Source organism: Nymphaea colorata, chromosome 9 (genome assembly GCF_008831285.2).
Source record: "Nymphaea colorata isolate Beijing-Zhang1983 chromosome 9, ASM883128v2, whole genome shotgun sequence".
Taxonomy (NCBI): Eukaryota; Viridiplantae; Streptophyta; class Magnoliopsida; order Nymphaeales; family Nymphaeaceae; genus Nymphaea; species Nymphaea colorata.
Window position 1 is genome coordinate 23,025,784 of NC_045146.1, and position 25,255 is coordinate 23,051,038.

Sequence of the window (25,255 nt, forward strand, 5' to 3'; positions counted from 1 at the left end):
CATGAAGGTTGTCAGTATTGTGGCCGACGAAACATTGTCAGGAAACCCGCAGTACAGATGTACTCTACATAACAAGAATTCGATCGGAAACATAAAAGTCAGGAAAACAGTTAGAGCTGAAGGAATTACTTTTTCCAATCAAGAAAAGGAAAAGGGCAATAAGAAGAAACAGTCACTGCATGATAAGCTTACATAAAGAAACATGGCAGATGAAGAAAAACTCGTCCTAAATTTTCGAAATTTGACAAGCCTTTTCCAGCATAAATTTTATCAGAAGAATGCGTTACGCAGGGTAATTCGAATTCACACTAGCGAGCTTGGACATTTCTCATGCCAAATATCATTCTTGTCTCTAGACCTTACAATATGGTTCTTTCTTCTTAATCGTCTCTCTTTGTAATTAAGACTGTGCATCCATACGAAAGTCCTGTCTTCTGTCTCTCCACTCGAGTATATACACTTGAGTCAGTCATTTTCCATTTTTCCTTTTTAAAGTTTTGGATTATTATCATAATGATGGTCAGGGACCAGCAGCATCCAATTGAAGCTTACAAGTAGGAAGAAACCCTCCTACCTTCTGGCCTTCCAATAAACAGTTCTGTTTCGACGTCTGGGTGTTGGTCATCCTCCAAATTGATTTGGGCTTCCTTTTGGGCAGCTTGGTGAAGTTGGTGTTGCACTTCACACTGCATTTTCAAAAGTTCCAGCGGATGGTATGAGAAGTGTTCCCGGCAATTTCCGAGGAAAGTAAAGAAAAGGAAGAATTGGGTGCCTTGGAATCTGAAACCCCACTTTACCTTTTCACGCAGCAGTGCATTTTCCTCTGACAAGGCCCTTTGCTGAATTTAATTCCAAACGGAATAAAAAGTTAGTATGGGAAATGCAACCTGCGCTGAGAATTCTTTTCCGAAGTACTTTAATTTTGAAGATTGACTTCTCAGACGAGGAAAGAGATCATGAGTGAGAGTGAGTAATTCTTTTAGGGTCAACATTTTTCTTTCCTGTTTTTTAAAGTTCATTTCCTGAATTTATGGCTGAATGGTGATTGAAGGGTACAGTAGCATGGTAGCTTATTATGCCCATATATTTGCCATTTGGTATTTGTACAAAGATGCAGGGTAATATTAAATTTTCTTTTCTTTTTTTTTTTTTGGGGGGGGTGGGGGGGGTGGTGGGGGGGAGAATGGAAGTGTATTTACCTTTTCTTTCAACTTCTCAATCTGCTCCAGAAACAAATGAACCTGAAACAACAAACAGATAGGACATTCATCAACAATGAGAAAGCATTAGCATTTATCAAATCTTGACAGTTCGGGAACATGAATTTTGATTCTGTACCTTCCGTTCCCTAATATTGTTGAGGCTTCGTTCCAATTGGCCTTCTATCTCTTGAAGCTCTTCCATGGAGCACGATCCCAAACCTTCACCCATGAGCCTCCTGTAGAGAGCACTTGTAAACATGAGTGTGTTCTAAATTTGTTCTTGGAAACCATGGGCAGTACAGGAGAAAAATACGAAGACTATTTGTACGTGATAACATGTAAACACCTTTTTGTGATCTCTAGCTGCTCAACCTTCTTGGCCATGTTTGCAGCTTCATGTCTCCACTGCTGCATTACAAACATGATTTATGTAAAGTGATCAAGAAAATTATGAAGCATAATTAGATTTGCTATGAACCGAGTGTGACAATGGCATGCATGTTCCAGTAATTCCACAAAAGATCAAGAGTGACAGCTACTGTCTGAGACTCGTAAATGTATTTAGGATGGGTGCTTTCTGCAGGACCAGGGAAGATGAGTGCTTTTGTTCCAACTTTTTCACTCAATGAAATAAGACAGTGCTACGTCTTTCTGTTAATTGAAATCGAATGGTTGTTCAAGTATAGAAAATGAACTTGTTCTACAAGTTCAGAAAGGTTTCCATTTGATTACAATTTCATCATGATAATATATATGGTCAGGTTGAAGATTCTTTGAGTTGGACTAACCATCACTGTAACTGTAACATTATGTGTTGGCAAGAAATTGGGACTTAGTATTGAAAGCATATCTGTTTGACATTGACTGTAATACTGATAAGTTTTGACAAGTGCTAACAAGGAGAAAGAAACTCCATTTAATGGAATTAGAGCATCACATGGTTGTTCGTTGATGACATGAAACATGTACCCCTTCACTTGCAGCCAGTCGAAAGCCAGATCAGAGGCTTAGAAGTACTGTCCTCATATCCTTGCATTCAGAAAACTTACAATCTCGAACAGGATACGCATTTAGGAGATATCTTCCTGACTAACATCATTTCATAATCTGTCTTCTTGCTATAATGAGCAGTTGTGCATAATAAAACATCCTTAAGGTAGCAGATCCCCATAATTTTTAACAATGGCCTGGGAAATAAGAATGAAAGAATTTAAGCTGGACAAAAGGCCAAAGGAAAACATGGAGGATCATAGTTGAAGATCAAAAAGTAATTAGCTAGATCTATCAAAATCTGTTTGAAAGCCTTGCATTCCAATGGAAATATAGTTTCCGTGTACTGGCAAAGCGTTAAACTTAGAGCTGCAAGCCTCTTGGCTGTGCTATCGCCTACAAGAGTACCCTGTTCCCAGATAGCGCCTTTGACCAAAAGTAATGCACTAAAATTTTATTAGACAGCCATGGACGTTCCATTTGATGATTTTCATTCGTACACTAATAATATATAAAATAACATGAATCTATCCGCAATATAACTAGATCCTGACCACAGACAGTCGAGAGTTATAGAAAGAAATGTTTGGATTTACATATAAATAAATAAATAAATATATATATATATATATATATATATATTAGGCAAAATATGAAATAGACATAGTGTCGGTCAAATGATAAGGCTTATCAAAGCAATTGGAACGTAAGGCTTACTTGCACACTTGTCTCGGCTGGCCTGTTGTTGACATCGACATCTTTGGAATGACCGTGGTAGCGTTCCAAGGTCTTTTGCATGCTAGAAAAATCAAAAAACATAAAAATTAAATACTTAATTTCGGCAACCATGCTACATAATCTACAATTTATCGTGTTAAAGCATGCCATAGCCCCTAGATGGAAGAGGAACATGGGGATAATATGAAGGAAATATGATATACTTCATCAAATACAAGTCTATTCTAAGAGGTTTTATAATGCTTAGAAAAATGAATGTGAGGTCTCACAGCTTGTACCGCATGAGATAAAAAAAAGGATCAAGTAAATTCAGGTCGAGAAAGTAAATAATATAAGCACCACTTTGCTGATACGACAAGCAGAAAAGTATCATAAAAGAATACATGGTCAGACTGCAGACAAGCTAATAAATCAAATCTTTTGCTTTCATTCAAACTGGAAAACCTGCTTGCTAATACTAGAGGACGGGAAACGTAGAGACATCAATTTCAAAAGATTAGGAGAACTATATTGTACTTTTAGGGAGAGAAAGTTTTCAGGGTGCTGGTGTTTTGATCAGGCTGCGGGTAACTTGCATCTGAGCGTGTTCCACAACATCCACCAACCGCCTTTTGTCTCTTGTGAGGCATTTCATTTCTATAAGCATAAGCAGCATATCAAAGCAACTCTAGGGTGTAGCTTGGTGCTTACCTTTTCATTCTGTCATAACTGCGAAGGACTTAAGTTACATGTCTTTTCGAAGGGATACTACTCGGTGCCCACTTTAAGATACTTGCAGTATATATTAGTGTAACTTAGCAACTTAAGCTCATCATATAGAATATACATATACAATCTTTAAAGTATAAAAGACTCAAGGCCGGGGATTATTTACCATACATGCAGTTGAGATATAAGTATTAGAATGATTAAGACACATTACATCTGATTTTCCGGAGGCATTTTGAATATTGGTTAATGAATGGGAGAATCATTTGGCATTTCATCTGCAAAAGAAACCTAAAAAGCAATCTAACCAGAGATTGCAAGCTTTTTAAGTTGAAGTTTTGAACAAAGGGAAGCAAAAAGAAGTGGAAGAAGGGTGTGTGTGCATGTGTGTCTCAGGAGATTAAGTTACAAATACAGAAGTCAGGCTATTTTTTCAAGAGTTCAAAATATCCTTTAAAGAAGGAAAGGGAGAGAGAAAAAGAGAGGAAAATAAATATGTTTTATAAAACAAAACCCCTTATCTCCTTTGAGGAGTAATCAAACTCTTGAAAAAATAATTTGAATGTGGCTTCTATTTTGTAGCTTAATCTCTACCATCCATTTTCACTGAAATTGATGGTTTATATATATGTATAGGGGCCTTGAAATGCTACGGCAAAAATGGCCATAACATTTCTACGACCTCTGAGTGCATTGGCGCCCCACTGCAAATGTTACCCAGCCTATGGTTCATCGGGCAGTGACAGGGGATGGAATTCCCCTTATATATATATATATATATATATATATATATATATATATATATATATATATATATATATATATATATATATATATATATATATAAGACCACACCTTTGCGTAGGAGCCTACTGCACCCATGGTGGAAGTGGTCAGTACAAAACTTCACACGCCTCATCCATTTGTATTTTTCCTTAATTTCCAATCGTAAACTTAATTTTGTTTATCTTTGGAATGTAATGCAGCAGTGACTTTTTGTTGATTGACTGGTTGTCTATTTGATATTTTCATTCTTGTTTTGCGTTTTATGGTTTTTCAAAAGTTTGCAGCTTATATTTGAAATTGACAACTATCTACCTAATCTTGCAGTTCTCCTCCGAACGATGTTCTCATGAACTAACCTGTGGTTTTCTCAATGTTTGGCAATTTGAATACTGATCTCATTTCACCCTTCAATATGAAGGTAACTGCCAATATCTACAATATGTAGAAAAAGAGAATAGTGAAATTTTTCTAGTAATAACTTTGAAAAAGTAAATAGATAGATACATCTACCTTCATACTTGAAATGCTTGTCCTATCTGATGTGTCTCGATTTTCTAATAATGGTATAGCTTTGCAAGATATTTGGTTGCTTAGAAATCTTTTAAAAAAATCTCTTTTAATCTGATTCACAACGCCCCCTGCAGGTTCAGCTTCCATGTGGCCAACCTGTATTTCTAGTGATCTTCATTAACAATGCCCAATATAAGTCTGATCTCTCATTGCCGACCACATCCTTGCAAATTACATAAGTGTAGGCCAACCGAACCGCTTACACTATATTCCAAAATATACCTCACCCCATTTTCAACTTAAGGTCATTTATGTGCATTCAAACTCATTTATCATTATTTCAACTTTGCCTTTGTTCTTACTGTTGTCCAACTCTACATCATGTTTATCCCTTTTTCTTATTGTCTGATGCCTCTCATTACCACTACATCATGCACATTCATTCGTGATTGCCATTTTTTGACTTAGTCCTTGTGTAACTACCCCCTGCCCCTACATGTCTTTGAGGACTTCTTACAATCTTCAGTATAAGGTTGAACTTCTCATAATAAAGTATTTCAAATCTAACCCTTAAAGGACATGCGTCTAATCGTGTGAGACTTAGGTCCAAGTGTTCATATTCTAGTCCTCCCATAGTAGGCTCGAATACCTCGTTTGGTGTATCCTAACTGCCCTCAACGACTTTGGTTTCAGCAACAAAAGAATAGAAACTAGAACAATCGATCATTTAGCCGACCTCACTATAAGCCTTTGATGATTTTTCAATCTTCAATGTGCGTGAGATTAAACTTCTCATAGAGGGACGACACAATCCACCACCTTAAGGTACATGTGGCTGCTTATGTGACGCCCTAGCTAGGTCCAAATGCTCAACTATGCTTTGATACCAATTATAACATGATTGGCTTTCACATTGGAGATGAGTTGCTAGTTTGGCAGATCCCAACTGGCACCCTAATAACTTTGGTTCTAGCCTCAAAAAGACTGAGAACTACAAAAACTGATCACTTGAATGATTTTCTTGTAAACTCGAAGACTTCTCAAAATTTCAATAAGAGACTAGACTTCTGTTAAACTTTGACATACTCCTAGTGTAGTTCACCAGTTAGCAGCTGATCTGGCAGTTATCAATGCTAGCCTTACACTTGAAAAAAATAATTTTGAAGATGGTCATGACATCAACCATGGGTTGAGGATTCCAAGAAAAGATATCAACGGTCAGGCCAAATGAAGGAAAGAATTTGAACAAATGGTAACGTTAGAATTTATGAAGGATAATTATAAACCAAAAAATGGAAAATCTTGATAGTAGGAGAGAAGTTACCATCGTAATAAATATTCATTTTAACAGCTCCTTTTGTTTAGGAGCATTCCTTGGACATGATTGTAAAATTCCCTGGATGGGTTCTAAGGCCGATGGAGACCTTTCACGATTCAAACCCATGCATGATCAAAGAAAATAATCATTTTATGTTGTTTCTTTTATGTTTTCAACATGGTATCAAAGCATGTTACTGGATGAAGAAGTTTGAAGCCCAAACATGACCTGCGGACGATCTCTTGCTTCTTCATCAAAGGGAGAAACGGATCCAGTCAAACAAAGTCTTCATGAAGCAAATTTGGGCTTTTAGAATCGCCACCACATTGATGGATTGATCAACTTTTACAAAGCATCTGCAGCAAACTTGGACTATACATTCTGCCATCTAATTTGAGGGAGGACGAAAGAAATAATATCTAAGATGGTGATGAGGTCAATCGTGGGATGAGAATTTCAAGAAACGATATCAACAATCAAGCCAAAAGAAAGAAGATATTTGAGCAGATGATAATGTTGGAACGCATTGAGGATGATTATAAACCAGAAAAGGAAAATCTTTATAGTGGGCAAGAGATGAGTCACCATCGTGACAAATATTCATTATGATAGCTCCTTTTATTTGGGAGCATTCTTTAGAAACCGCTGTGACATTCCCTTACAAATACAAGGGACTTGAAATGTGGATTCTAACGCCAATGGAGGCTTTCCATGGTGAAAAACCATGCATGATCAATAAAAAATAATCATAAAAAATAATCATTTTAGTTTGCTTTTATTTTTTCAACAACACTTAAGGGTCAGATAAATAGATGTCGGTAAAAAAAATGAAGTAATTTCAATAACGAAATGTATTTGAAGACATCAATCTAATAGTCAACGTTGTGCTGGAGCTTTACTGTGGAGACTGGAAGTTTTTTCTTTTGTTAATGAAATTTGTCTTAAAGAAATACATCTAGATCAAGCAAAGAACTCAAACTGCTATTTTCATAGTGAAAAATGAAAAAATAATAATTTTACTTTGTATCTTTTATTTTTTTCATCAACACTTAAGGGTCAGATAAATAGGTATCGATAAAAAAAATGAAGTAGTTTCAATAACGAAATGTATTTGAAGACATCAATCTAATATTCAAAGTTGTGCTGGAGCTTTACTATGGAGACAGGAAGTTTTTTCTTTTGTTAATGAAATTTGTCTTGGGGCAATATATCTAGATCAAGCAAAAAACTCAAACTGCTATTTTCATAGTGAAAAATGAAAAAATAATCATTTTACTTTGTATCTTTTATTTTTTTTCAACAACACATAAGGGTCAGATAAATAAGTATCGGTAAAAAAATGAAGTAATTTCAATAACGAAATGTATTTAAAGACATCAATCTAATAGTCAAAGTTGTGCTGGAGCTTTACTGTGGAGACCGGAAGTTTTTTCTTTTGTTAATAAAATTTGTCTTAAAGCAATATATCTAGATCAAGCAAAAAACTCAAACTGCTATTTTCGTAGTGAAAAATGATGGGCTGTCAAAAAGTGAGTTTTGCGCGTGTAGGCCTGTTTGTGAAATGTGAGCATTCGAGCGTATGAGAACTTGCATGTATCAGCAGTCAAAACAAATATTTTTACGAAGTTTGCGAACTAGGAAAGGTAATTATCTCCTAACTATTAAAAAAATTACATAAGAATTGTCTATCCAAGAGTCTAGCCAAGCGCTCATATTCTACAGACCCTTTTCTCTCTCTCTCTCTCATGATATAGGCATTGCATATATGGTATCCCGATCTTGTAGCTCCAACACAAAGAACTAAGACAACTCTCCTTTATCTTTCTGATTTTCTCTGACATTGTTAAATTACATTCATTAACAAGGGAAACAACTTATGATGTCAGAGTTGGAATCGTAGCGTTAAACCACCCTTAAAGCTTTGCAGCTAAAATGCTCTTAGCAAAAGAAAAAATATATATATAACAGGCTAAGCATTTTAGTGGAAAAAAAACCTGAAAATGAGATGTTTTGTTTTGGTTGATGCCATCTCAATTAGACTTTCCTCCAATCTAAAAGTTGATGAGAAAAATAAATTGAATGAATTCAAGATATTATAAATACATACACAATCACACAAATTTCTCACTCTGCTTGACTTTTTAGGAAGTTTCCGTGAGAAGATTACTTTGGGCATTAACGAGATTGTTGTAAACTAAGTAAATAAGTCTTCCATTCCAACCCGACACTCGGACCACATGCAACTGATGCAAGCAGTGTTGTACGTATCATATGATACGAGGCCGTATCGTACGATATGTATCATCGCATTTACAAAAGGCGATATGATATACCACTCGTATCGTAAACAGGTGGAGTATCGTGCTTGTATCGCACGTATCGTGCGATACAGGCACCGTATCGTACGATGTGGTGCGATACGCCCTATACCGTACGATACAGTCTGATTTCGAGAAAGGGAGGCCTCCACCCCCTTTTTTGTTATAACTTTTTTAAAACTCACCCCTTTTTCATTTACATGCGATATAGGCACCGTATCGTATGATGTGGTGTGGTACGCCCCATATCGTGCAATACAATCTGATTTCAAGAAAGGGAGGCCTCAACCCCCTTTTTCATGATAACTTTTTAAAAACCTGTGCTTTTTCATTTCTAACCCTAGAGATTATACCATCTTGAAGGCAAATCATCGATTAAACCGTTGATTTGTGGATGGGTGGCTGATTCTTGTTGGGAGGAAAGGGTTTTTTTTTTTTTTAGTTCTTACCCGTAAGGTATGAAATCTCTTTTCTTTTTTTTTCATACATCCATATACTTTTACCATAGATTCATAGATTTCGATTGTTTTTTGTTAAGTGCACCATAGGTTTTTGTTTTTGTGTGAAGATATGGCATCATCTGATCCCACATGGTAGTGGTGCGAAAGCCTGTTTTTTGATGTGTTATCTCATACACTTATGGATTTTATAACTTATGAATATATGGTTATGAAATATGAATTTATAGTTATGAAATTATGATATACATTTTGTTATGTTATGTTCCTTGTTGTGCTTTCTAGAATGATATTGTTATGAATTATAATTTTTATGAATGATGAATCATAACATTATAGCAATAATAAGTCTATCATTCTGTAAAACATGTTTTTTTATGAAGAACATATTATTCTTGATTTGTAGTGATTTTTTTTAGATTTTTTTGTTTTGTTATTTTTTTTAAATATTATACAGTTACAATACATAAAGTCAGACCGATACAGCTTACGATACGCTTTTTATGATATTGTGAATATATATATATCAACGAATAAATTAGCACATTCATGACTCAAAATTTATAGATACTAAAGAAAAAATTATTGAACAAAATATAAAAATAACATACTAAAAATCCAAAATATATTAGCATCAAACTTGATGTAGAGTTACTTGAAACGTAGTTTTGTATGCATTTACTAAGTATAAACAATGTAAAAAGAGAAGCCAAAACCCAAAATTTCGAACAGAAAAGGACTTGGTCAACTTTGGCTGAGTCATAAATTTGATGGATATGGTCTTAGGTACATTGACGATATCTGGTCATTGTTTAGATAAAGAGGGTTTATATCTCCTACCAAAGATGAAAATGATAATGAGATGATAAAGATTATGAATGAAGGTGTTTTCATTTGTTATTTGCATTAACATTGTACAATTTTGTCTTGTGATGTGATGTATAGTGTACGTAAAACTTGGTTTTTGATGTGTTATAAATCTTATGGCTTACTTATGAGTTATTATGTAGATCATCTTATAAATTATGTTTTTTGATATCTTAGTTCATGTTGTGCTACTATATGATATTATGACCACTTGTTAATGTTTGTGAAGTAACTTCATACTTATAATAAGCTTGCCATTATGTATAACATGTTTTTTCATAAAAAAAAACATAATTTTTATCTTAATTTTTCTCTACTTTTTTAAACTAAAAAAATAAATTTACGATACAAGTACGATACTTTAAGAAATAGTGTATCTATTGGCCGGACCGATACGGCTTACTATATGTTTTTTACAACATTGGATGCAAGACACTCCCTTCCATCCAAAAAACAAATTTTGTGCAAAAGCTCCTCCAAGAGCACTTAAGCCTGGCAAGACACTCCATCATGGTCTTCTATGGTGCCTTCTTCTCATCTTCTACCATCGCTCAAGATCAAGCAATCTCAAATCCTGTCGCGCTTATCACAAGCACAATGGAGGGCAATAAGGTATCTTCGTGTAAGTTTTGATAGGCCACATAATGCGCTTTGAGTGTACTTTCACCATACTTACTCCCGTAGACCAATTGATAAAAGTTATAGCTTACTCCTATTGAATATTTTCACTCCATCTCAAGTCTAAAAGTTACATGGTAGTGAAGTCTTCCAGTTCCTTACCATGTGTTTGATTGCTTTTCCAACATTGATGATGACTTTAATTTGCAAGAAGTCAAGCTTATCCAACCAATCGAACATGCCCCAAATACTGAGTACTAAAAAAAGGATGAAACACTCTCGTTTTGTTCCCCAGTAGACAAAGATATCTTGAGCAATTGGAGCACTTTGATAGACAAATTAGATCTAGACCAATAAGGTCTTAGTGCTTGTCCTAGTACTGCAAAACGCAGATGACAATTCTTACCCATTTAAATACTACAATAGAATGCACGCTTGGCTAACGCAACGTGTTGTCAATATTGCTGCTAATTTGGCATGCTTATAACTTTGTTTTATTGAATGGTTTGGCCTTTCCGGCATTTATATGGATCTAACCATATGGATGAAATTTAAACGACCAAGACTACAAGTTTCAAAAGAAAAAAGAGTACCTTTTTGTAGAAAAGATTTTATGAAAAAATCATTCTAGTTGTCGGTCTTTGAATGGGGGCAAACAGGGTTATGAGGTCTATAGTAAGATTATGATACGAATTCCATAAACTGCAAAAACATAACTCTATATATATATATATATATATATATATATATATATATATATATATATATATATATATATATATATATATATATCATGAAACTTGACGACAGGGTTCACACGAATCACACCGTCACAGGGACATCCTACTAGGGCTGTCCATTGGACTTGACCGGTGGCATTGAAGAGGGGAAAAGGCAGAGAACCTCCATAGAGGTCAGTTTCAATTATATATATATATATATATATATATATATATATATATATATATATATATATATATATATATATATATAGAGAGAGAGAGAGAGAGAGGGATGCTTTCTTACTAGTTTAACCATGTGAATGCAATTTATGTAGTTAATTTAAAATTATATTGCTTGATTATAATGTATGCGTATTTTCTATTAAATTTGTGACTGCTGCGGCGTACTCTCCCTCTCTCCTTACTCATTATAAGATGGCTTAAAAGAGTGAAGAAGCACTTAGAAACTGGTAGGTACTGAACCCTTGTATGCTAGATCTATAACAAATCATCTTGATTATTGATATTTCTACTGAGAGAAAAACAAAGAGAAAATGTTGTTAGAGTACACTGACCAATCGTAAGCTTTCTAACCAATAAGTTCCTAAACAATTTTTCTCTTCTGTTGACAATTATTTTTTTCTTTTAAAAGTTCCTTCATTGCGTCTTCTCCTTCATGAAGTTTTCCGTGTCAATCCATTTGTTTATGGAATTTCCATTTTCTCCGGGGCATAAGTCATACCCCTCGTGTATGGCCGCTATGATATTTACTATTTTTCTTCTACTCCTCGAGTCTGTGCGTTGTGATGAAAGATACTATTTTCTCTTTTCACTCCTCTCCTATGTATGCCATTCAACTTTTATTTTACCACGAGCAATGCCAAAAACAAAGGTGGCAGCTCAAAGATCGTCGTAGTATCTTTGTACAGCTTAATCATGGGCGGAGGCAGGGTAGGGTCCACATGGACCCTGGCTTCACCTCAAAAAAAAAAAAATTAATTACATGTAAATAATAAAAAAATTAATTACATGTAAATAATTTTGAAACTTTAATTTGGCTTTTGAAACTTTAATTTGGCTCACCTCATGAAAAATTTTTGGCGCGACTCCTGTGCTTAATGGCTTGGTTGGGTTAGCTACAATATAATGAAAAAATAGAGAGAGATAAAGAATGTGTGTGTGTGTGAGAGAGAGAGAGAGTTTATTTTATTGCTCTTTTTTATTTCGTTTTCCTATAGTTTCTTTTTCTATTATGGAATTAGAACCCCTCTTTCTTTTAATTCTTCTTCAATTCTTAGTGAACATCCCATTTTCAATATGAAAAAAGGAATAGGATCGCTGCATCTACCCTTACATGAAGAAGGATTCAATATTTCCGATTTGTGGTTGTAAAGAATAGCACTCATACTCGAGAGATGGCATAGACTACTTAACTCCAACTCCATCTGTGTCCCTTTTTTGAGGGACAAATATTACATATTGATTGCACCCTGTCTAATTGTGACACTTCCACCCACCTTGGGTCATCACATATATTTTTCAGTATGGAGGCTTCTTTGGATGATCATTCATCCATGGTTCATACTAAGGTTATGAGCTAGCCACCATAGGATTTGATGAATTCGTTACCTGCTTCTACTGCTTTTGCTCAATATTTTCCCTTTTCAACTTTGTTGCTTCCCCCCACCCCGCCCAACCTAAAGCGACACTCACTGGTTCCATTTATTTAAGTTTGTTTTCGGCTCTGTCTTCTCACCCTCACTCACGTTCTTCTACAAAGAAAGGCATTCCAACTGGCTCCCTGTTGCTTAATTAATGCAATGCGTTAAATAAGAAAAAGGCGTTTAAAAGCATGCACGTTATCCATGCGAATGCTTTTTTAGTTTTCAATATTGGTTTGTAAATCATTCTCACAAAGATATTAAATACCGAGACCCTTAGAGAATTTCTAGATTAGGAAATTAATCTTATAATAATGAAGAAAATCTCTTGGTATTTGCCTTCAATACTGAACATTTTTACCAAGAAAAATGTGTTCCTAATTTTCTATCCCAAATTCTCCCAGTTCTGTAGGAGACCATTACTTTTTCCTTTGCTTTCTCCCTTAATCTCCAACTATGTTTTTGTGCTTTGACGAGTGTAGCTTAGTTGGTTCAATTGGCCATTGGTGGAGTGGTGAAAATCCAGTCGTCAATTTGATTCTCTTGGGTGCTACTTCTTCGGAATGCAAATGGTGGGCACATGTTGCTTAGTTGATAGGTGTCTCATTCCCCACCCAGGTTTTGAAGCAGCCTTGAATACTAGGGGCATGAAAAGAAGCTTCGGCTTCTTCGAGCAAATTATGAAAGTAGAAGAGGAGCAAGATTATTGTAATTAAAGAGAAAATGCTCATCTAGGTGTTACTTTCCCTTTTTTTTTTTGTTCCTTCATGATTCCCATCTATGTTTTAGCCATCCACGATTCATATCGTACAGACAGGAAAAACCAACAAGACAAGGGCACAATACACAAAATCCTTGTGTACTGTGCCTGTATCAGCCATATCATATGATACAGCTCCTATATCGTATGATATAGCTGATTCATGTTATATCATGTTGTATCTTACGATAGGTCTGTTTTTCAAAAAGGGATTTAACGCCCCTTTTTGTCCGACATAAATTAATCTCCCTTTTATTTTCAACATTCCTAAGAGCTGTTCGAGGAGTTTTTTGCCATTTTAAAGAGAAAAATCGCTAAAAACCATCAAGTTAAAGGAGAATTCACCTGTTTGAAGGGATGATGATGATGATGAGAAAAAGATTGATGATTATTGTATTGATTGATCATTACTTAATCATAAACATAATTTCAATTCTCATTTGACAAATGAATGATTTATGAATCTTATGTTTTGTTGTGATGTAAAAGACTTAAAATTTAAACCTTATTTATTAATGTGTCGTTACTTATGAATAATGAATCATGAATGTTCATTATTTGTGTGATGAGTTATATATATATATATATATATATATATATATATATATATATATATATATAACACATTTTCCTAATTTTTCATGATTTTTTTCACATTTTTTCTATAATTTTCCTACTTTTTGAACTAAAAAAAATTATGACACTTTATATATACTTATGATACGTGTTTAAGTCGGCCCAACTGATACATCTTATGATACACCTTTTGTTTTAGCAATAAGGAGAAAGCTATATGAAGTTATAGAGGTCTACTTTGTATGTTTGTGTAACTTATTTTATATTCTTATGCATCCACTACTCACAAGCAAGAAGAATCTTAGTCCTTGTTAAAGCTTATATACTTATGAATTTATTTTGTGTGTATTCCAAAATTGAGATTTATCAATATCATAATTTATATTAAAAATAACTCTTTACCTAAGGAAGAAACATCCATACAAATACAATTGCTGACGTGATGACCAAGTTAGCTGTTGCTTTGTGACCCAGTTTTCTTGTTGAACATGGGTTAGTGGTCTCCAACTTCCTTGAGGCATGAGGAATGTGTAGTTTAACTCTCCATCTTTTATGGGACATGGGGAGTGGGCAGTTTTAGTCTCCACTTTGCATGATATCATAGAGTAAGTAGTTGTAGTCACATCTCAGTTAAATCTATACAAAGGAGACAGCCTTGTGTACTGCAAGAGATAGGATAGTGAAGGAAAAGAATGAGATAATTCTTGTAAAGAGAATTTGTGTCTCTTGGGGTGATCATTTTACTTTTGTATAATCTCCATATCTAGTGAAGTTCTTATGATTATCATTGCCTGTGGATGTAAGAAGGCACTTTGCCTCCACGTAAATCTTATATTATTACTTGGTCTATTTATCTTTTTTTTTTCCTCCATTTTTTTGCCTTAAAGGGATCAAGATCTTCGACATTACTTGGTTTGTCTGAGTAGTCAAGTTCTAACAAATTGGTATCAGAGGCTTGTTGGTGATTGGGACATGTATAGGAGGTGACTTCAGTAGATTATGATAGTCAAAGTACCATACATTTGACTAAAAAACAAATGTATCACGAAAGAACCAGACAACATATTGACATCAGATATCATTCATTTACAATGTGCTGCAGGGAACATTGGCTGTTCAAAAGATCTCTACAATGGAAACCAACAGATGTCTTGATGAAATCTATTCATTCAGAAAAGTTCAGGCATTGCTTAGACTCAATGGGGGCATATGTAGTGATGATAATGAAAGCCAAAAGGAGAATTTGTTGTTTCATGAACCACCTTCCTTGTTGAACATGGGTTACTCGTCTCCATCTTTTATGGGACATGAGGAGTGGGTGGTTTCAGTCTCCACTTTTCATGAGAACATGGAGAATGGATAGTTGTAATAACATTTCAGTTAAGTCTATATAAAGGAGATAGTCCTATAAGGGAGAGGAGAATGAAGGGAAAGAGTAAGGGAGTTCTTATAAAGAGAATTTGTTTCTCCTAGGGTGAGCACTTTACTTCTATGTAATTCTTTATATCTAATAATGTCCTTTTGATCGTTGTTGCCTGTGGATGTCGGAAGGCACCATGTCTCCGAACAATGTAAATCTTACCCTCTTACTTGACATGTTTATATTTTTTGTTTCCCCTTCATTTTCTTCACGTTGTGAGGATCAAGATCTTGAACAGTACTTCATTTGTCTGAGTAGTCAAGTTCTAACATCGACAACGAGGAAATCATTACTGATGCAACAAAGACGCATCAGTATTTTTCATAGATTACTGACATATTAAATGTGTTAGAAAAGGCTACCTTTCACCAACATTTCTTGTGACGTCAAAAATGTGCAACTATTATTGACGTGTAGAAAATGTCAGCAGTCTTCCCTATACTGTCGTTTGTACTGCATCAATAAAGGTCTTCTTTCACTAACATTTTCATTGAAATATCGTTAATAGCTTCACGGATACATATATTACTCATGTTTCCGAGAAAATGTCAGTAAAACTTTCAATGTCATTTTTCTGAGCTTTACTGACATTTTTTCACATGGTAAAAGAAGGCGTTCTTGTGGCGATCACCTTTGCATCTTGAAGCAAGGCTAATTCATGTTAGTCGCAAAGGAACATGTGGACTTATGTAGGCAATTTTCCATATAAACCCACATAAATTACTTATTTACATAGTAGTGCTCCATAGCCATTGTCTAGGCATTCGCTTATTTACATATTGGTTCCACCCACTCATTGATTTTTGAAGGGTCTGCCTCTTAGCCAAAATTTTCTACCTATGTCATTGTAGATCGAATTGTGTGCGTCGGTATGCATGCAGCATGCGCAACTTACCTACGCAGTAAGAGTAAGGGGACATTTTAATCATTTTTTAAAAAAGTATGCCCTTTATCATCTTTTTTACTTTATTTTTTGTCTTTCCAAAAAAGTTTCTTTTTTGTGTGAGAACGGGGGCTTTTTCGTCATAACCATACTGCCACACTAAAATTTCGTGCACTAGTATGGTGCATATAACTAGCTTTGATGTCATTGATTCATGTGAGAACTTATGGATTCTTTCTTTTGAATCATCATCTCCAACCACCATCAACCAACTCATATCCATTGTATTGACTACTATGCGCTTGTTCAAAATACCCAAGTATCAAGAGCATCTGAGTGATGATCAAGGTTTTTTGCTTGATGACCTCCCCCAATATTCTTAGTTATTTTCCCTTCTCTAGTTTCAAGAATCTAGAAGCTACCACTTCATTATAATTCCTTGGACTTTAGTTGTCTTTTGGATCTCCAAGATTTCCTTGCAATTTAGCTTTTGATCAGCCATCTTCTTGATGGAATGCTCATTCTTGCATGTTGAACCACAAGTCTTGAATTTGAGGCGCTCAGCCTTCATGCTATTTGTAATGGCTCAACAATTTTGCGCAACTAAAAATGTCACAAAGTCTGCTTTGAGTACTTGACTTCTAGAAAGGTTAATTACAAACCATGACTCGAATAATGAGTTGAAGATAACAATATAAATACCACCTTTTGCAAGTTTTTCAATATGTTTTTCCCATATGATCATCATATGTGAGATATTATAATCGGCACCCTTTTTAAAACATGTGCTTTTGAAAGTTCCATTCCAATTCTTAAATTTGAACATGAATATCACATCACACTGTTACAGTAATTTTGTCTAATTTGGTCTAAAACTTATGCAAACAACCTTCTTCATTGTTTCAGATCTACCCTACATTTTTTTTTGTTTAGATTTTGCATAACTTATGAGTTAAATACAAGGAAATGATATGATACAAGTATATATGAAAATTACTCTATAAATTTCTTAGATATTGGACTATTTCCAAGCTTTTCCAAAATATGACACGTTACGTACTACTGGGCAAGCATTGACTTACCGTGTTTGGTAGTTGTACCCAAGTCACATTTGTAATGACTTAATCTGTAGATGAATATGATGCTTGAGCAAAAGTAAAACATGCCATGATCCGGGACTTAGTTGTCAAAATCTTGATTAGTTGGTTGAGTTGGTTTTTAACTGATGGCCCTAGTCTCAAACCAATGACTAGTTAATTAAATTAGTCAATTGGTCAGCCTTGGACCATTTCTTGGCTAACTAATTCTTGATACACACACACACACACATATATATATATATATATTTCCATATAAAAACATGTATCTATTTATCTATAGTCAATCAACAAGAACCAAATAGTCTTGACGACTCTTGATTAGTACTTTTAGAGTGCTCCTGCTCTCCTTGCCTTCGTAGCCAATTAGTCTTTGTCTTTCATCATCCATGCGACCTTCATCTTTCCTCAACTTCCCTCCTTGTTGTTGCCCTTTCCCAATTGTCCATTTCTATCCACATCCCAAGATCTCTCTCTTTTTACTTCACTTCAATTATCATTTTTCCCTTGCACCACCCCCTCCTTCCACATCCTCTTTCAACCACCTTGTTCCTTTCTTTCTCCTCGCGATCTCGTTCCATCTCCTTTCTTCTTTCTTCTTCTCTTTCTCATCTTTCATGGAGGAGACCAGCTTGCCTCTTCTCGCCTTGGCAACTTTCGATGATAATGACCTGCCTTCTGTCTTCGAACAATCCAATATTCTCATTGTTGTCTCTCAGATATAGATTTACCTCTCCAACTTGCGACTAATTTTTCGTAGATCACCATCATTGATTGTCTCTCTCTGTTATTTCATTCAAGAGAACTTTGTCGGCTGCTTTCCCAATCTGCCCATGCCACATGCATCTCTTCATTTTCCCCTAGTGTTTGACTTGCTTGTTGGAATTATTCTTCATTACTTTCCAACGTCATTCACTTGCTCTCCTTGTCCAGTGAATTTGAGGTGCATGAAGTAGGTTTCCATTTTCCAACGACATAACAATTCCAAGAGGCCCTCACCTAAAGTGACAGATACACTTCCAGCTACATAAAGTAAGAATTCCAAGTTACTTTCTCCGACATTTTTTTATACAATATAAAAAACTTAATTAGTTAACTTACCTTTAATTTTTGTAATGACATCTATCTGAATCCCAATTATTCACCTTTTTTCTTTCTTATTTCCCCACTTACATGTTGTCCACCTCACTGGCGCCGTGATAAGTCTCCAAGAAAAATGCTTTAACCATCTCAAAGAGCACCAATATTTTCCTTATGTAAACTCATTTTCTTCCTCATTGACTCTAACTTTAATCAGTGTGCATCTTCATTTCGTAAGTAGTCATTTCCTTTATCAACTTTCCCGTGTACCAAATTTGGGTTTTACCATACACCGACTGTCTAATTTGGCGTGGTTACCTAGTGGTACATAAGAAATTACAGTTCAAATATTGCAGCTTTTCACCATGAGAATATATATATATGTGCCCACACACGGTCATAATATAACGGTCTTAAAGCCTTACCGAAGGTGCATTTGTTGTAAAAACTAGTAAGTATATATATTTGGCCACACACGGTCTCTAGACCTGGACTAAAGGTGAGGGATCTTAAAGAGCATAAAAGGCTGTTAAGAATATGGAATTAACAAAACACTAAATTACAAGAAGAGTAGGAATTTGAAAAATGCGGATGATTTCATTTTAGCATAATACTGAGGGATGTATATGAGTTATTTATAGCTACAATGCTAATGACATTCGTGGCCATGCATATTTTCATGTCATTAAGACTTCAACGAAATTAACATCAGCAGGAAATGCATATATATCTTGGTAAGTTGCTTACAAGCCAGTTCAGTCAAAACCCTATCGCGGTCAGTGTCTGAAGTTTGCCCTACTCAGTATATAAGTTCTCGTGGAAGTTTTTCCGTTGAACGGCACGGTAGATGCTTTCACCATCTTTTAAGGTTTTTGAGCTATTGAAGATAGAAGAATACAACGAACAAATAGATACCGACAGAATGATAAGTAATGAGTTTTATTTAGCATAAATTTTGATGTGTGTATTATCATTTATTTTGGAGCACGGCCCTTGCCTTCTCTCTCTTTTTTTTTACTTATCTTTAATGAGCCTACATTGAGAATGATCATTTTGAATCCTGACCATTGTCATGTAGCTGACAAACGAATGAGCATAATTTCTCATCTACGTGTGCTGAAGATATCATGAGAAGCCAGACAGAAATTCCGATTAGCATGATCCCCATAGGATTTGCCACCTCCAGCAAGACATCCTAAAAACTTTTCATTTGAAAGATGATCGGGATCTGCTTTCATCCCCTTTCTAACTTAGTGTCCATATAGAAACCTTTTGCAAGATCATAGTTTCTAACTTCTCGTGCCCATGATTCTACGGAGGAATCATCGATCCTTATAGCCTTTCCATTAGGAGCAAAACTAATCAATAACTTTGTCTTAGCAATCAGCTAGCAACTCATTAAAGGACGACTCAAGCATTGTTATTCCAAAGTTATGGCACTTGTTCTGTAGCTTTGTGTTCTATTTATTGCATCGCTACTCATCCATTTTGGACCATCCAACTAAGAGAATAGCCGATGTGCCAACGTTAGTATCTCATGGAATGTCCCCCAATTTTTCAAGATTATGAACGTCTAAAACCTCTAGGATCTATAGTAAAAGGCTATAACTTAATTGTCTAGGCAAAGAAAGACACTATGTAGATTGAGCAACAAATTAAAACAAAATCGGTACATAAAAGTTACTTGCACTCGGTCAAGCATACAAAACTGAATGTAAACTAAATTCCAATGTCTTAAATTTGAACTACTCAAATTTTATGCGCTGAAATTTAGAAAGCGAAATATCTAAAAGCATAAGAATCACTAGATCTTCGAACCGATAAATCATTTCAGTCACCATTAAAGAAAATAAATCAAGGCAGCAGATAGGAGATCTTGACAGCGGTGGTGAAAGCAACACATGCAAATAAAGTACAAACAGAATAATTTAATACCATGCTCACATAATCACAAATACTGAAACCTAAACGGAAAGATCCTTAATTAACTTCATTGAAGTCGGACAAGAAATTATCATGTACGTAACGTTTTATTATGACATCCTTTTAAACAGTCGGGTTGTCATGGAAATCCGATGCTATTTCTTGGTACACGGAATAAGCTAAGACCAGCTCGAATATGTCATGAAATGCATCGCATAACATGCAAAAACATTAATTTCCATTCACTAATGCATCTTAAAGGCAACTTTGTTGATTCCCCCGAAAGATAAGATGCGATGGCAATAGCATGATGTTTTTGTTTGGTGAATCGTAATGAGGGCATCTGAGGAAAAATAACCTAAAGAAAATGCGGGACGGGAGTGCAGACTCGAAGGACAAGCTCTTAGGGTAGTCAGGTTAACCAAGTTTATGGCCTAGAACTGCACCGGTATGTCATGGTCACATCAACATTGTCCTACCCTGAGATAATGAAGTCCAAAGAAGTACATATAATTAGGAGTCAGAATTTATTAAGATTATAGATAAGAATTCTTTCTATTTTCCGGAACAGTAATATCCTGGTCATGTCACTGTTAACGGGTATACGGATCTTAATTTTAAAGCATTGTGGTATCTAAGTTATAGTTGTATCCAGCCTTATATTCAGTAATGCAAGATATAGATACACAGTTCTGCAGTACTAAATAGCTGAAAATACGTACCACGGAGTCGATTATAAAAGCTACCTTTTTCCCAGCTCAGTATAAAATGCCCATTTACATAACGTTAAAAAAAAAAAGGAATAAGTAGTACATTCGTTTTTTTCAAGAATGACTGTCCACCGTCCACTGGGGAGCCAGAAATTTTGGATGGTGGGGGAAAGATAAAGTTTGATTCCCATAAATTTGAACATATGACATTAATCCCACTAAAGTTTTCTTTCCTATTGCGGCAATGGTACATAACCACAAGCAAACGGAGGAAAATCATGAGCTTGGTGGAACAGAAACTGAAGATGAAGCCTAAATCTTCTGGAGTGTACGTGGGTAGCCCGGTACAGCTAGGAGTTGTCGAGTCCATATGTTGGGGGAATCTTCGCACAGTAATGAGCTTAACATTGCGTTGGATTTGCCAAATATATATTCTTCACGCATAAGAGATGCTTAATCTAACATTTCGATGCTTGTGACGGTAAAATTCGTTGAACCGGAAGGGAAAACTGAAGAGAATATTCATGAAGGAAACGGTAGATGTGATGCAGATTTTTCTCAAGAAAAAGGAGAAGAAAGGAAGCACTAAATTCAGGTATCTTCTGTTCCGACGGTAATCCTTTTCTTAAATAGTAAACATCGGAAGACCTTGACATACGAATGCTTGCCACTTTAAGTGTAGATCAAGCGTCTTTGAAAGTCTTTACCTTAAGTGTAGATCAACACTCTTTGAAAGTCTTTACCATTTATAAGCTACCTTATGAAAATGTAGGGCCAGAACAATGGGCGAAAGAAAGGGGTTCATCATCAACCATTCCATAAGCGATATCAAGCTTTCTGTGGTGGAATCTCTGATCTACGTAGCACATGACTCTCGAGTGGAAGCACAAGAAGTGCAAGATCTAGACATGTTGATGCTGTAGTTCTAGCAACATATTCCCCATTTTATATCTATGTCCCGAGCGACTATGTACTTTTTCTGCCGTCCGTTTCCCCTTGATAGAAAGATATTTTAGGAGCACAAACCACTGTAATATAAGGCTAATAATGAGATCTAGCAAACTCGGAAGCGTTTAGGAATCACTGTGACCGATCGATTACTGCTAGAGCAAGATGAAATTTTGGATACTGAATAAGCAATTGTACATTTTTGATACAACAAATCTGCGTGTAATCGCAAATTGGCCGTTTTAGTATTTTTCGTTTCACCCGAAACATCCATGTGGACAATTATATGAAGCATTAAACGGTACAAAATTCGTGACTATTATGACCAAATGTTTCTCGTCGTGAGGACAGGAAGGCCAATTGAATAAGAGGTAGTTGTCGATGAAGGAAGAAAGAGTGTGGTAATAGGCTGATGGCATTTAAGAGCGATAGAAGCGTTGGAGTATGTAGTTGAGTACGTTGTTGCAGAAGAAGCAAAAGCATGACATGGATGAAGATGACCACCGATGGTGGCGGCGTAACAGGAGTTGTTGAAGAGTGCAGTACCCTTAACCGAGATTATTGATCACCTTATCATTTTCCTTTTGCCAACAACAATACAGGCAAAAGTAATCGTCCATACTCCATAGTGCATGCCGAAGAACTAGAAAAGAGGACGAAGAAACAACAAAAAACTGTACGTCCATATGAGATCTTGGTGGCATATTTGATAGGGTAGGAAGTTGGTGGTGCACCTTTTTTTTTTTTTTTTTAATTTTTCTAAACCCATATTTATTGTTGGAAAGAAAATCAAAAGGTAGGCAACGCTTTCATCCGGACAGCACACCTGTTGAAACTGTACCATGAAACCCTAAAGAAAGACAGGCACTCTCTCATCCCTATTCCTGTTTCCTTACTTCTCCACGAGTACTATATTGCTTTAAAAATGGTGATGTACATATAGATATGATGTTCCTCAGAGAATCCAAGGAAATCATTTAGACTAAGATAACAAATTCTAGTGCCATATACATATGGTATGGGATTCCTGTGACCATTTATCGTGGATCTCCCGGAGTAGAGGCCGTGAAGTACTAGGACGACATATAGAGAAGGAGGGAGATGGAAACCCTAGAAGGGGAGAAAAACTGAGGAGAAAAAGGATATTTGTGAAGGAAAAGGAATCATTTCTGCACATAAGATTTAATTTGGCACTTCAACCAGACGATCTTCGTCAACCTTTTAGAGCAAACGAGCAGGAGGAAGAAGGAAATTAAACGCGAACGACCCATTTCGATTTCACTCAAGAAGAATCATGAGAAAGAGAGAGGAGGTGGGGATTGATGGGTTAGGCGTACCAGGTGCTGGAGAACTCATAGAGCTTGCCTCGCGGGGAGAAGACGATGAGGGCGACCTCGGCGTCGCAGAGGACGGAGAGCTCGAAGGCCTTCTTGAGGAGTCCATTCCGGCGCTTGGAGAAGGTGACCTGCCTGCTCGTGGCATTCTCGATGCGCTTCATCTGGGTCTTCCCCCTCACCATGTTTTTCCCTTTGCTTCTCCGAGGGCGGCTACAGATGGGCTGGCTTCTCTCCGGCCGGCGGCTCTCCTAGCCGATCTGACTGCGGGAGGGGTTAGATTAGGTGCCGCGCGACCGATAGATCCCGAAAGAGGAGGAACACACGGAGCGAACCTTTTATATGTGGAAGAAAAGGAAACAGCTGAAGAAGGATAAAAGAGGGTGGAGAGAGCGCGGGGGAGTGGGGAAAGGCAAAGGGATTTTACCAATACCAACTCTTTTTGTTTCATTTATCACGCCATGATGGAGGCAGCGATTTACCGATTTAGCCAAGACAATTACGTGAAATCTCAGTGGGACTTTGGGGTTGCTTAAAAAGGAAAACCGAGGAGCCCTACTTCGGCATGCCCCCTCTTTAAACCCTAACCAAAAAGAGTTACCTGATCTCTCTCTCTGCTAACATAACATGACATAACATAACATAACATAACATTCGGGAAAGAGATAAAAGGAAAATGCAGAGGTGAAGTGAAGAAAGGGAAAAAAAAAACCCAACAAAGGAGGAGGTGAATGGCGTTCACACACACGGCACTTTCCTTCCTCTCTCTCTCTCTCTCTCTCTCTTCTCTTTTTGGAAAAAGGGGGCAGCCCGGTGGGGGTGGGGGGCAATAATTTAAACTGGGGGGGGCATCGGAATCGCCGTACGCGCCTTAGGAAGGCGTCAACGTCGACGAGTACCGGTCCGTACAGTCGTCGGCGGGGAGGGCCTTTCAGGTGAGGACGCGTGTGAGCTCAGCCATCATGGCGGCTTCGTGAGGCGGGACCATCCTCAAGAGGGGCCCCCCCACTTCACGTGGTCTCTCTCTCTCTCTCTCTCCCCCTTGTCAAAAGAAGTCCCCTGTTTTTCTTTTGCTTTTTTTTTTTTTTTTTTTTTTTTCTGAATCGGCAATGCTTGTTTGGTTGCGGGAGAGAGAGAGCCGAGTGCCTTTCCATTTTGGTACCATTTTAGGTTTCGAGGAGCGAGGAAGAGAGATAGGGAGGGAAGGTGGCTGGTGGGGGGTCCCTCCTCCGCGTGCATCAGCGCCACTCCGCTGCGCATTTCCCGCAACGCCCAACCAGGTTGTCTTTTGTTCTTATTTAATTCCCTCCCCGAGAACCTCGCTTTTATTCATATCAGAACCTCGCTTCTATTCATATCCTGCGTGGTGTGATGGACAGACTACCCTTCCTGAGACATCAATCAATCACCTTCCTCTTTCTCCGTTAAAGAAACCGGCGGTACGGAACGCCCGGATTCTTCGGCGAGTGCCTCCGATTGCCGCTGCGACTTTCCGGCGCTACCGCCATGGTAGACCTCTCTCTCTCTCTCTTGGAATTTGGAAAGGGACAGAGAGGGAAGACAGCGTGAGGGAGCAGCTGATATAGCTAGGATGAGTATGCGGTCGACGGAGACCTTTTCTTTTTTTT

The 25,255-nt window shown here is 36.7% G+C and overlaps 1 protein-coding gene across 2 annotated transcripts; it reads right to left on the reverse strand.

Moving 5' to 3' along the window:
* Positions 1-159: 159 nt before the first annotated feature.
* On the reverse strand, positions 160-24,336 carry LOC116260780 (MADS-box protein SOC1-like). Of its 2 annotated transcripts, none has more exons than XM_031639262.2 (7): positions 23,631-24,336; positions 2,910-2,991; positions 1,549-1,607; positions 1,339-1,438; positions 1,200-1,241; positions 798-839; positions 160-686 (listed from the first exon to the last, which is right to left on the reverse strand). In XM_031639262.2, the coding sequence occupies exons 1-7, from the start codon at positions 23,810-23,812 to the stop codon at positions 549-551; spliced, it is 645 nt and encodes a 214-aa protein (XP_031495122.1). In that variant the 5' UTR covers positions 23,813-24,336; the 3' UTR covers positions 160-548. The 2 variants fall into 2 exon arrangements, with proteins under 2 accessions (XP_031495122.1, XP_031495121.1); XM_031639261.2 differs by having other exon boundaries at positions 1,549-1,610; positions 23,631-24,321.
* Between the last annotated feature and the right edge of the window lie 919 nt (positions 24,337-25,255).

Bases quoted from the DNA above. Each gene is read 5' to 3' on its own strand.
- LOC116260780 (XM_031639261.2), bottom strand. From the start codon at position 23,812: ATGGTGAGGGGGAAGACCCAGATGAAGCGCATCGAGAATGCCACGAGC. The intron at 1,439-1,548 runs GTGTTTACATGT...TGCTCTCTACAG, and splicing joins CAGCTAGAGATCACAAAAAG to GAGGCTCATGGGTGAAGGTT. The intron at 840-1,199 runs GTAAATACACTT...AATTAAATTCAG, and splicing joins TTGAGAAGTTGAAAGAAAAG to CAAAGGGCCTTGTCAGAGGA.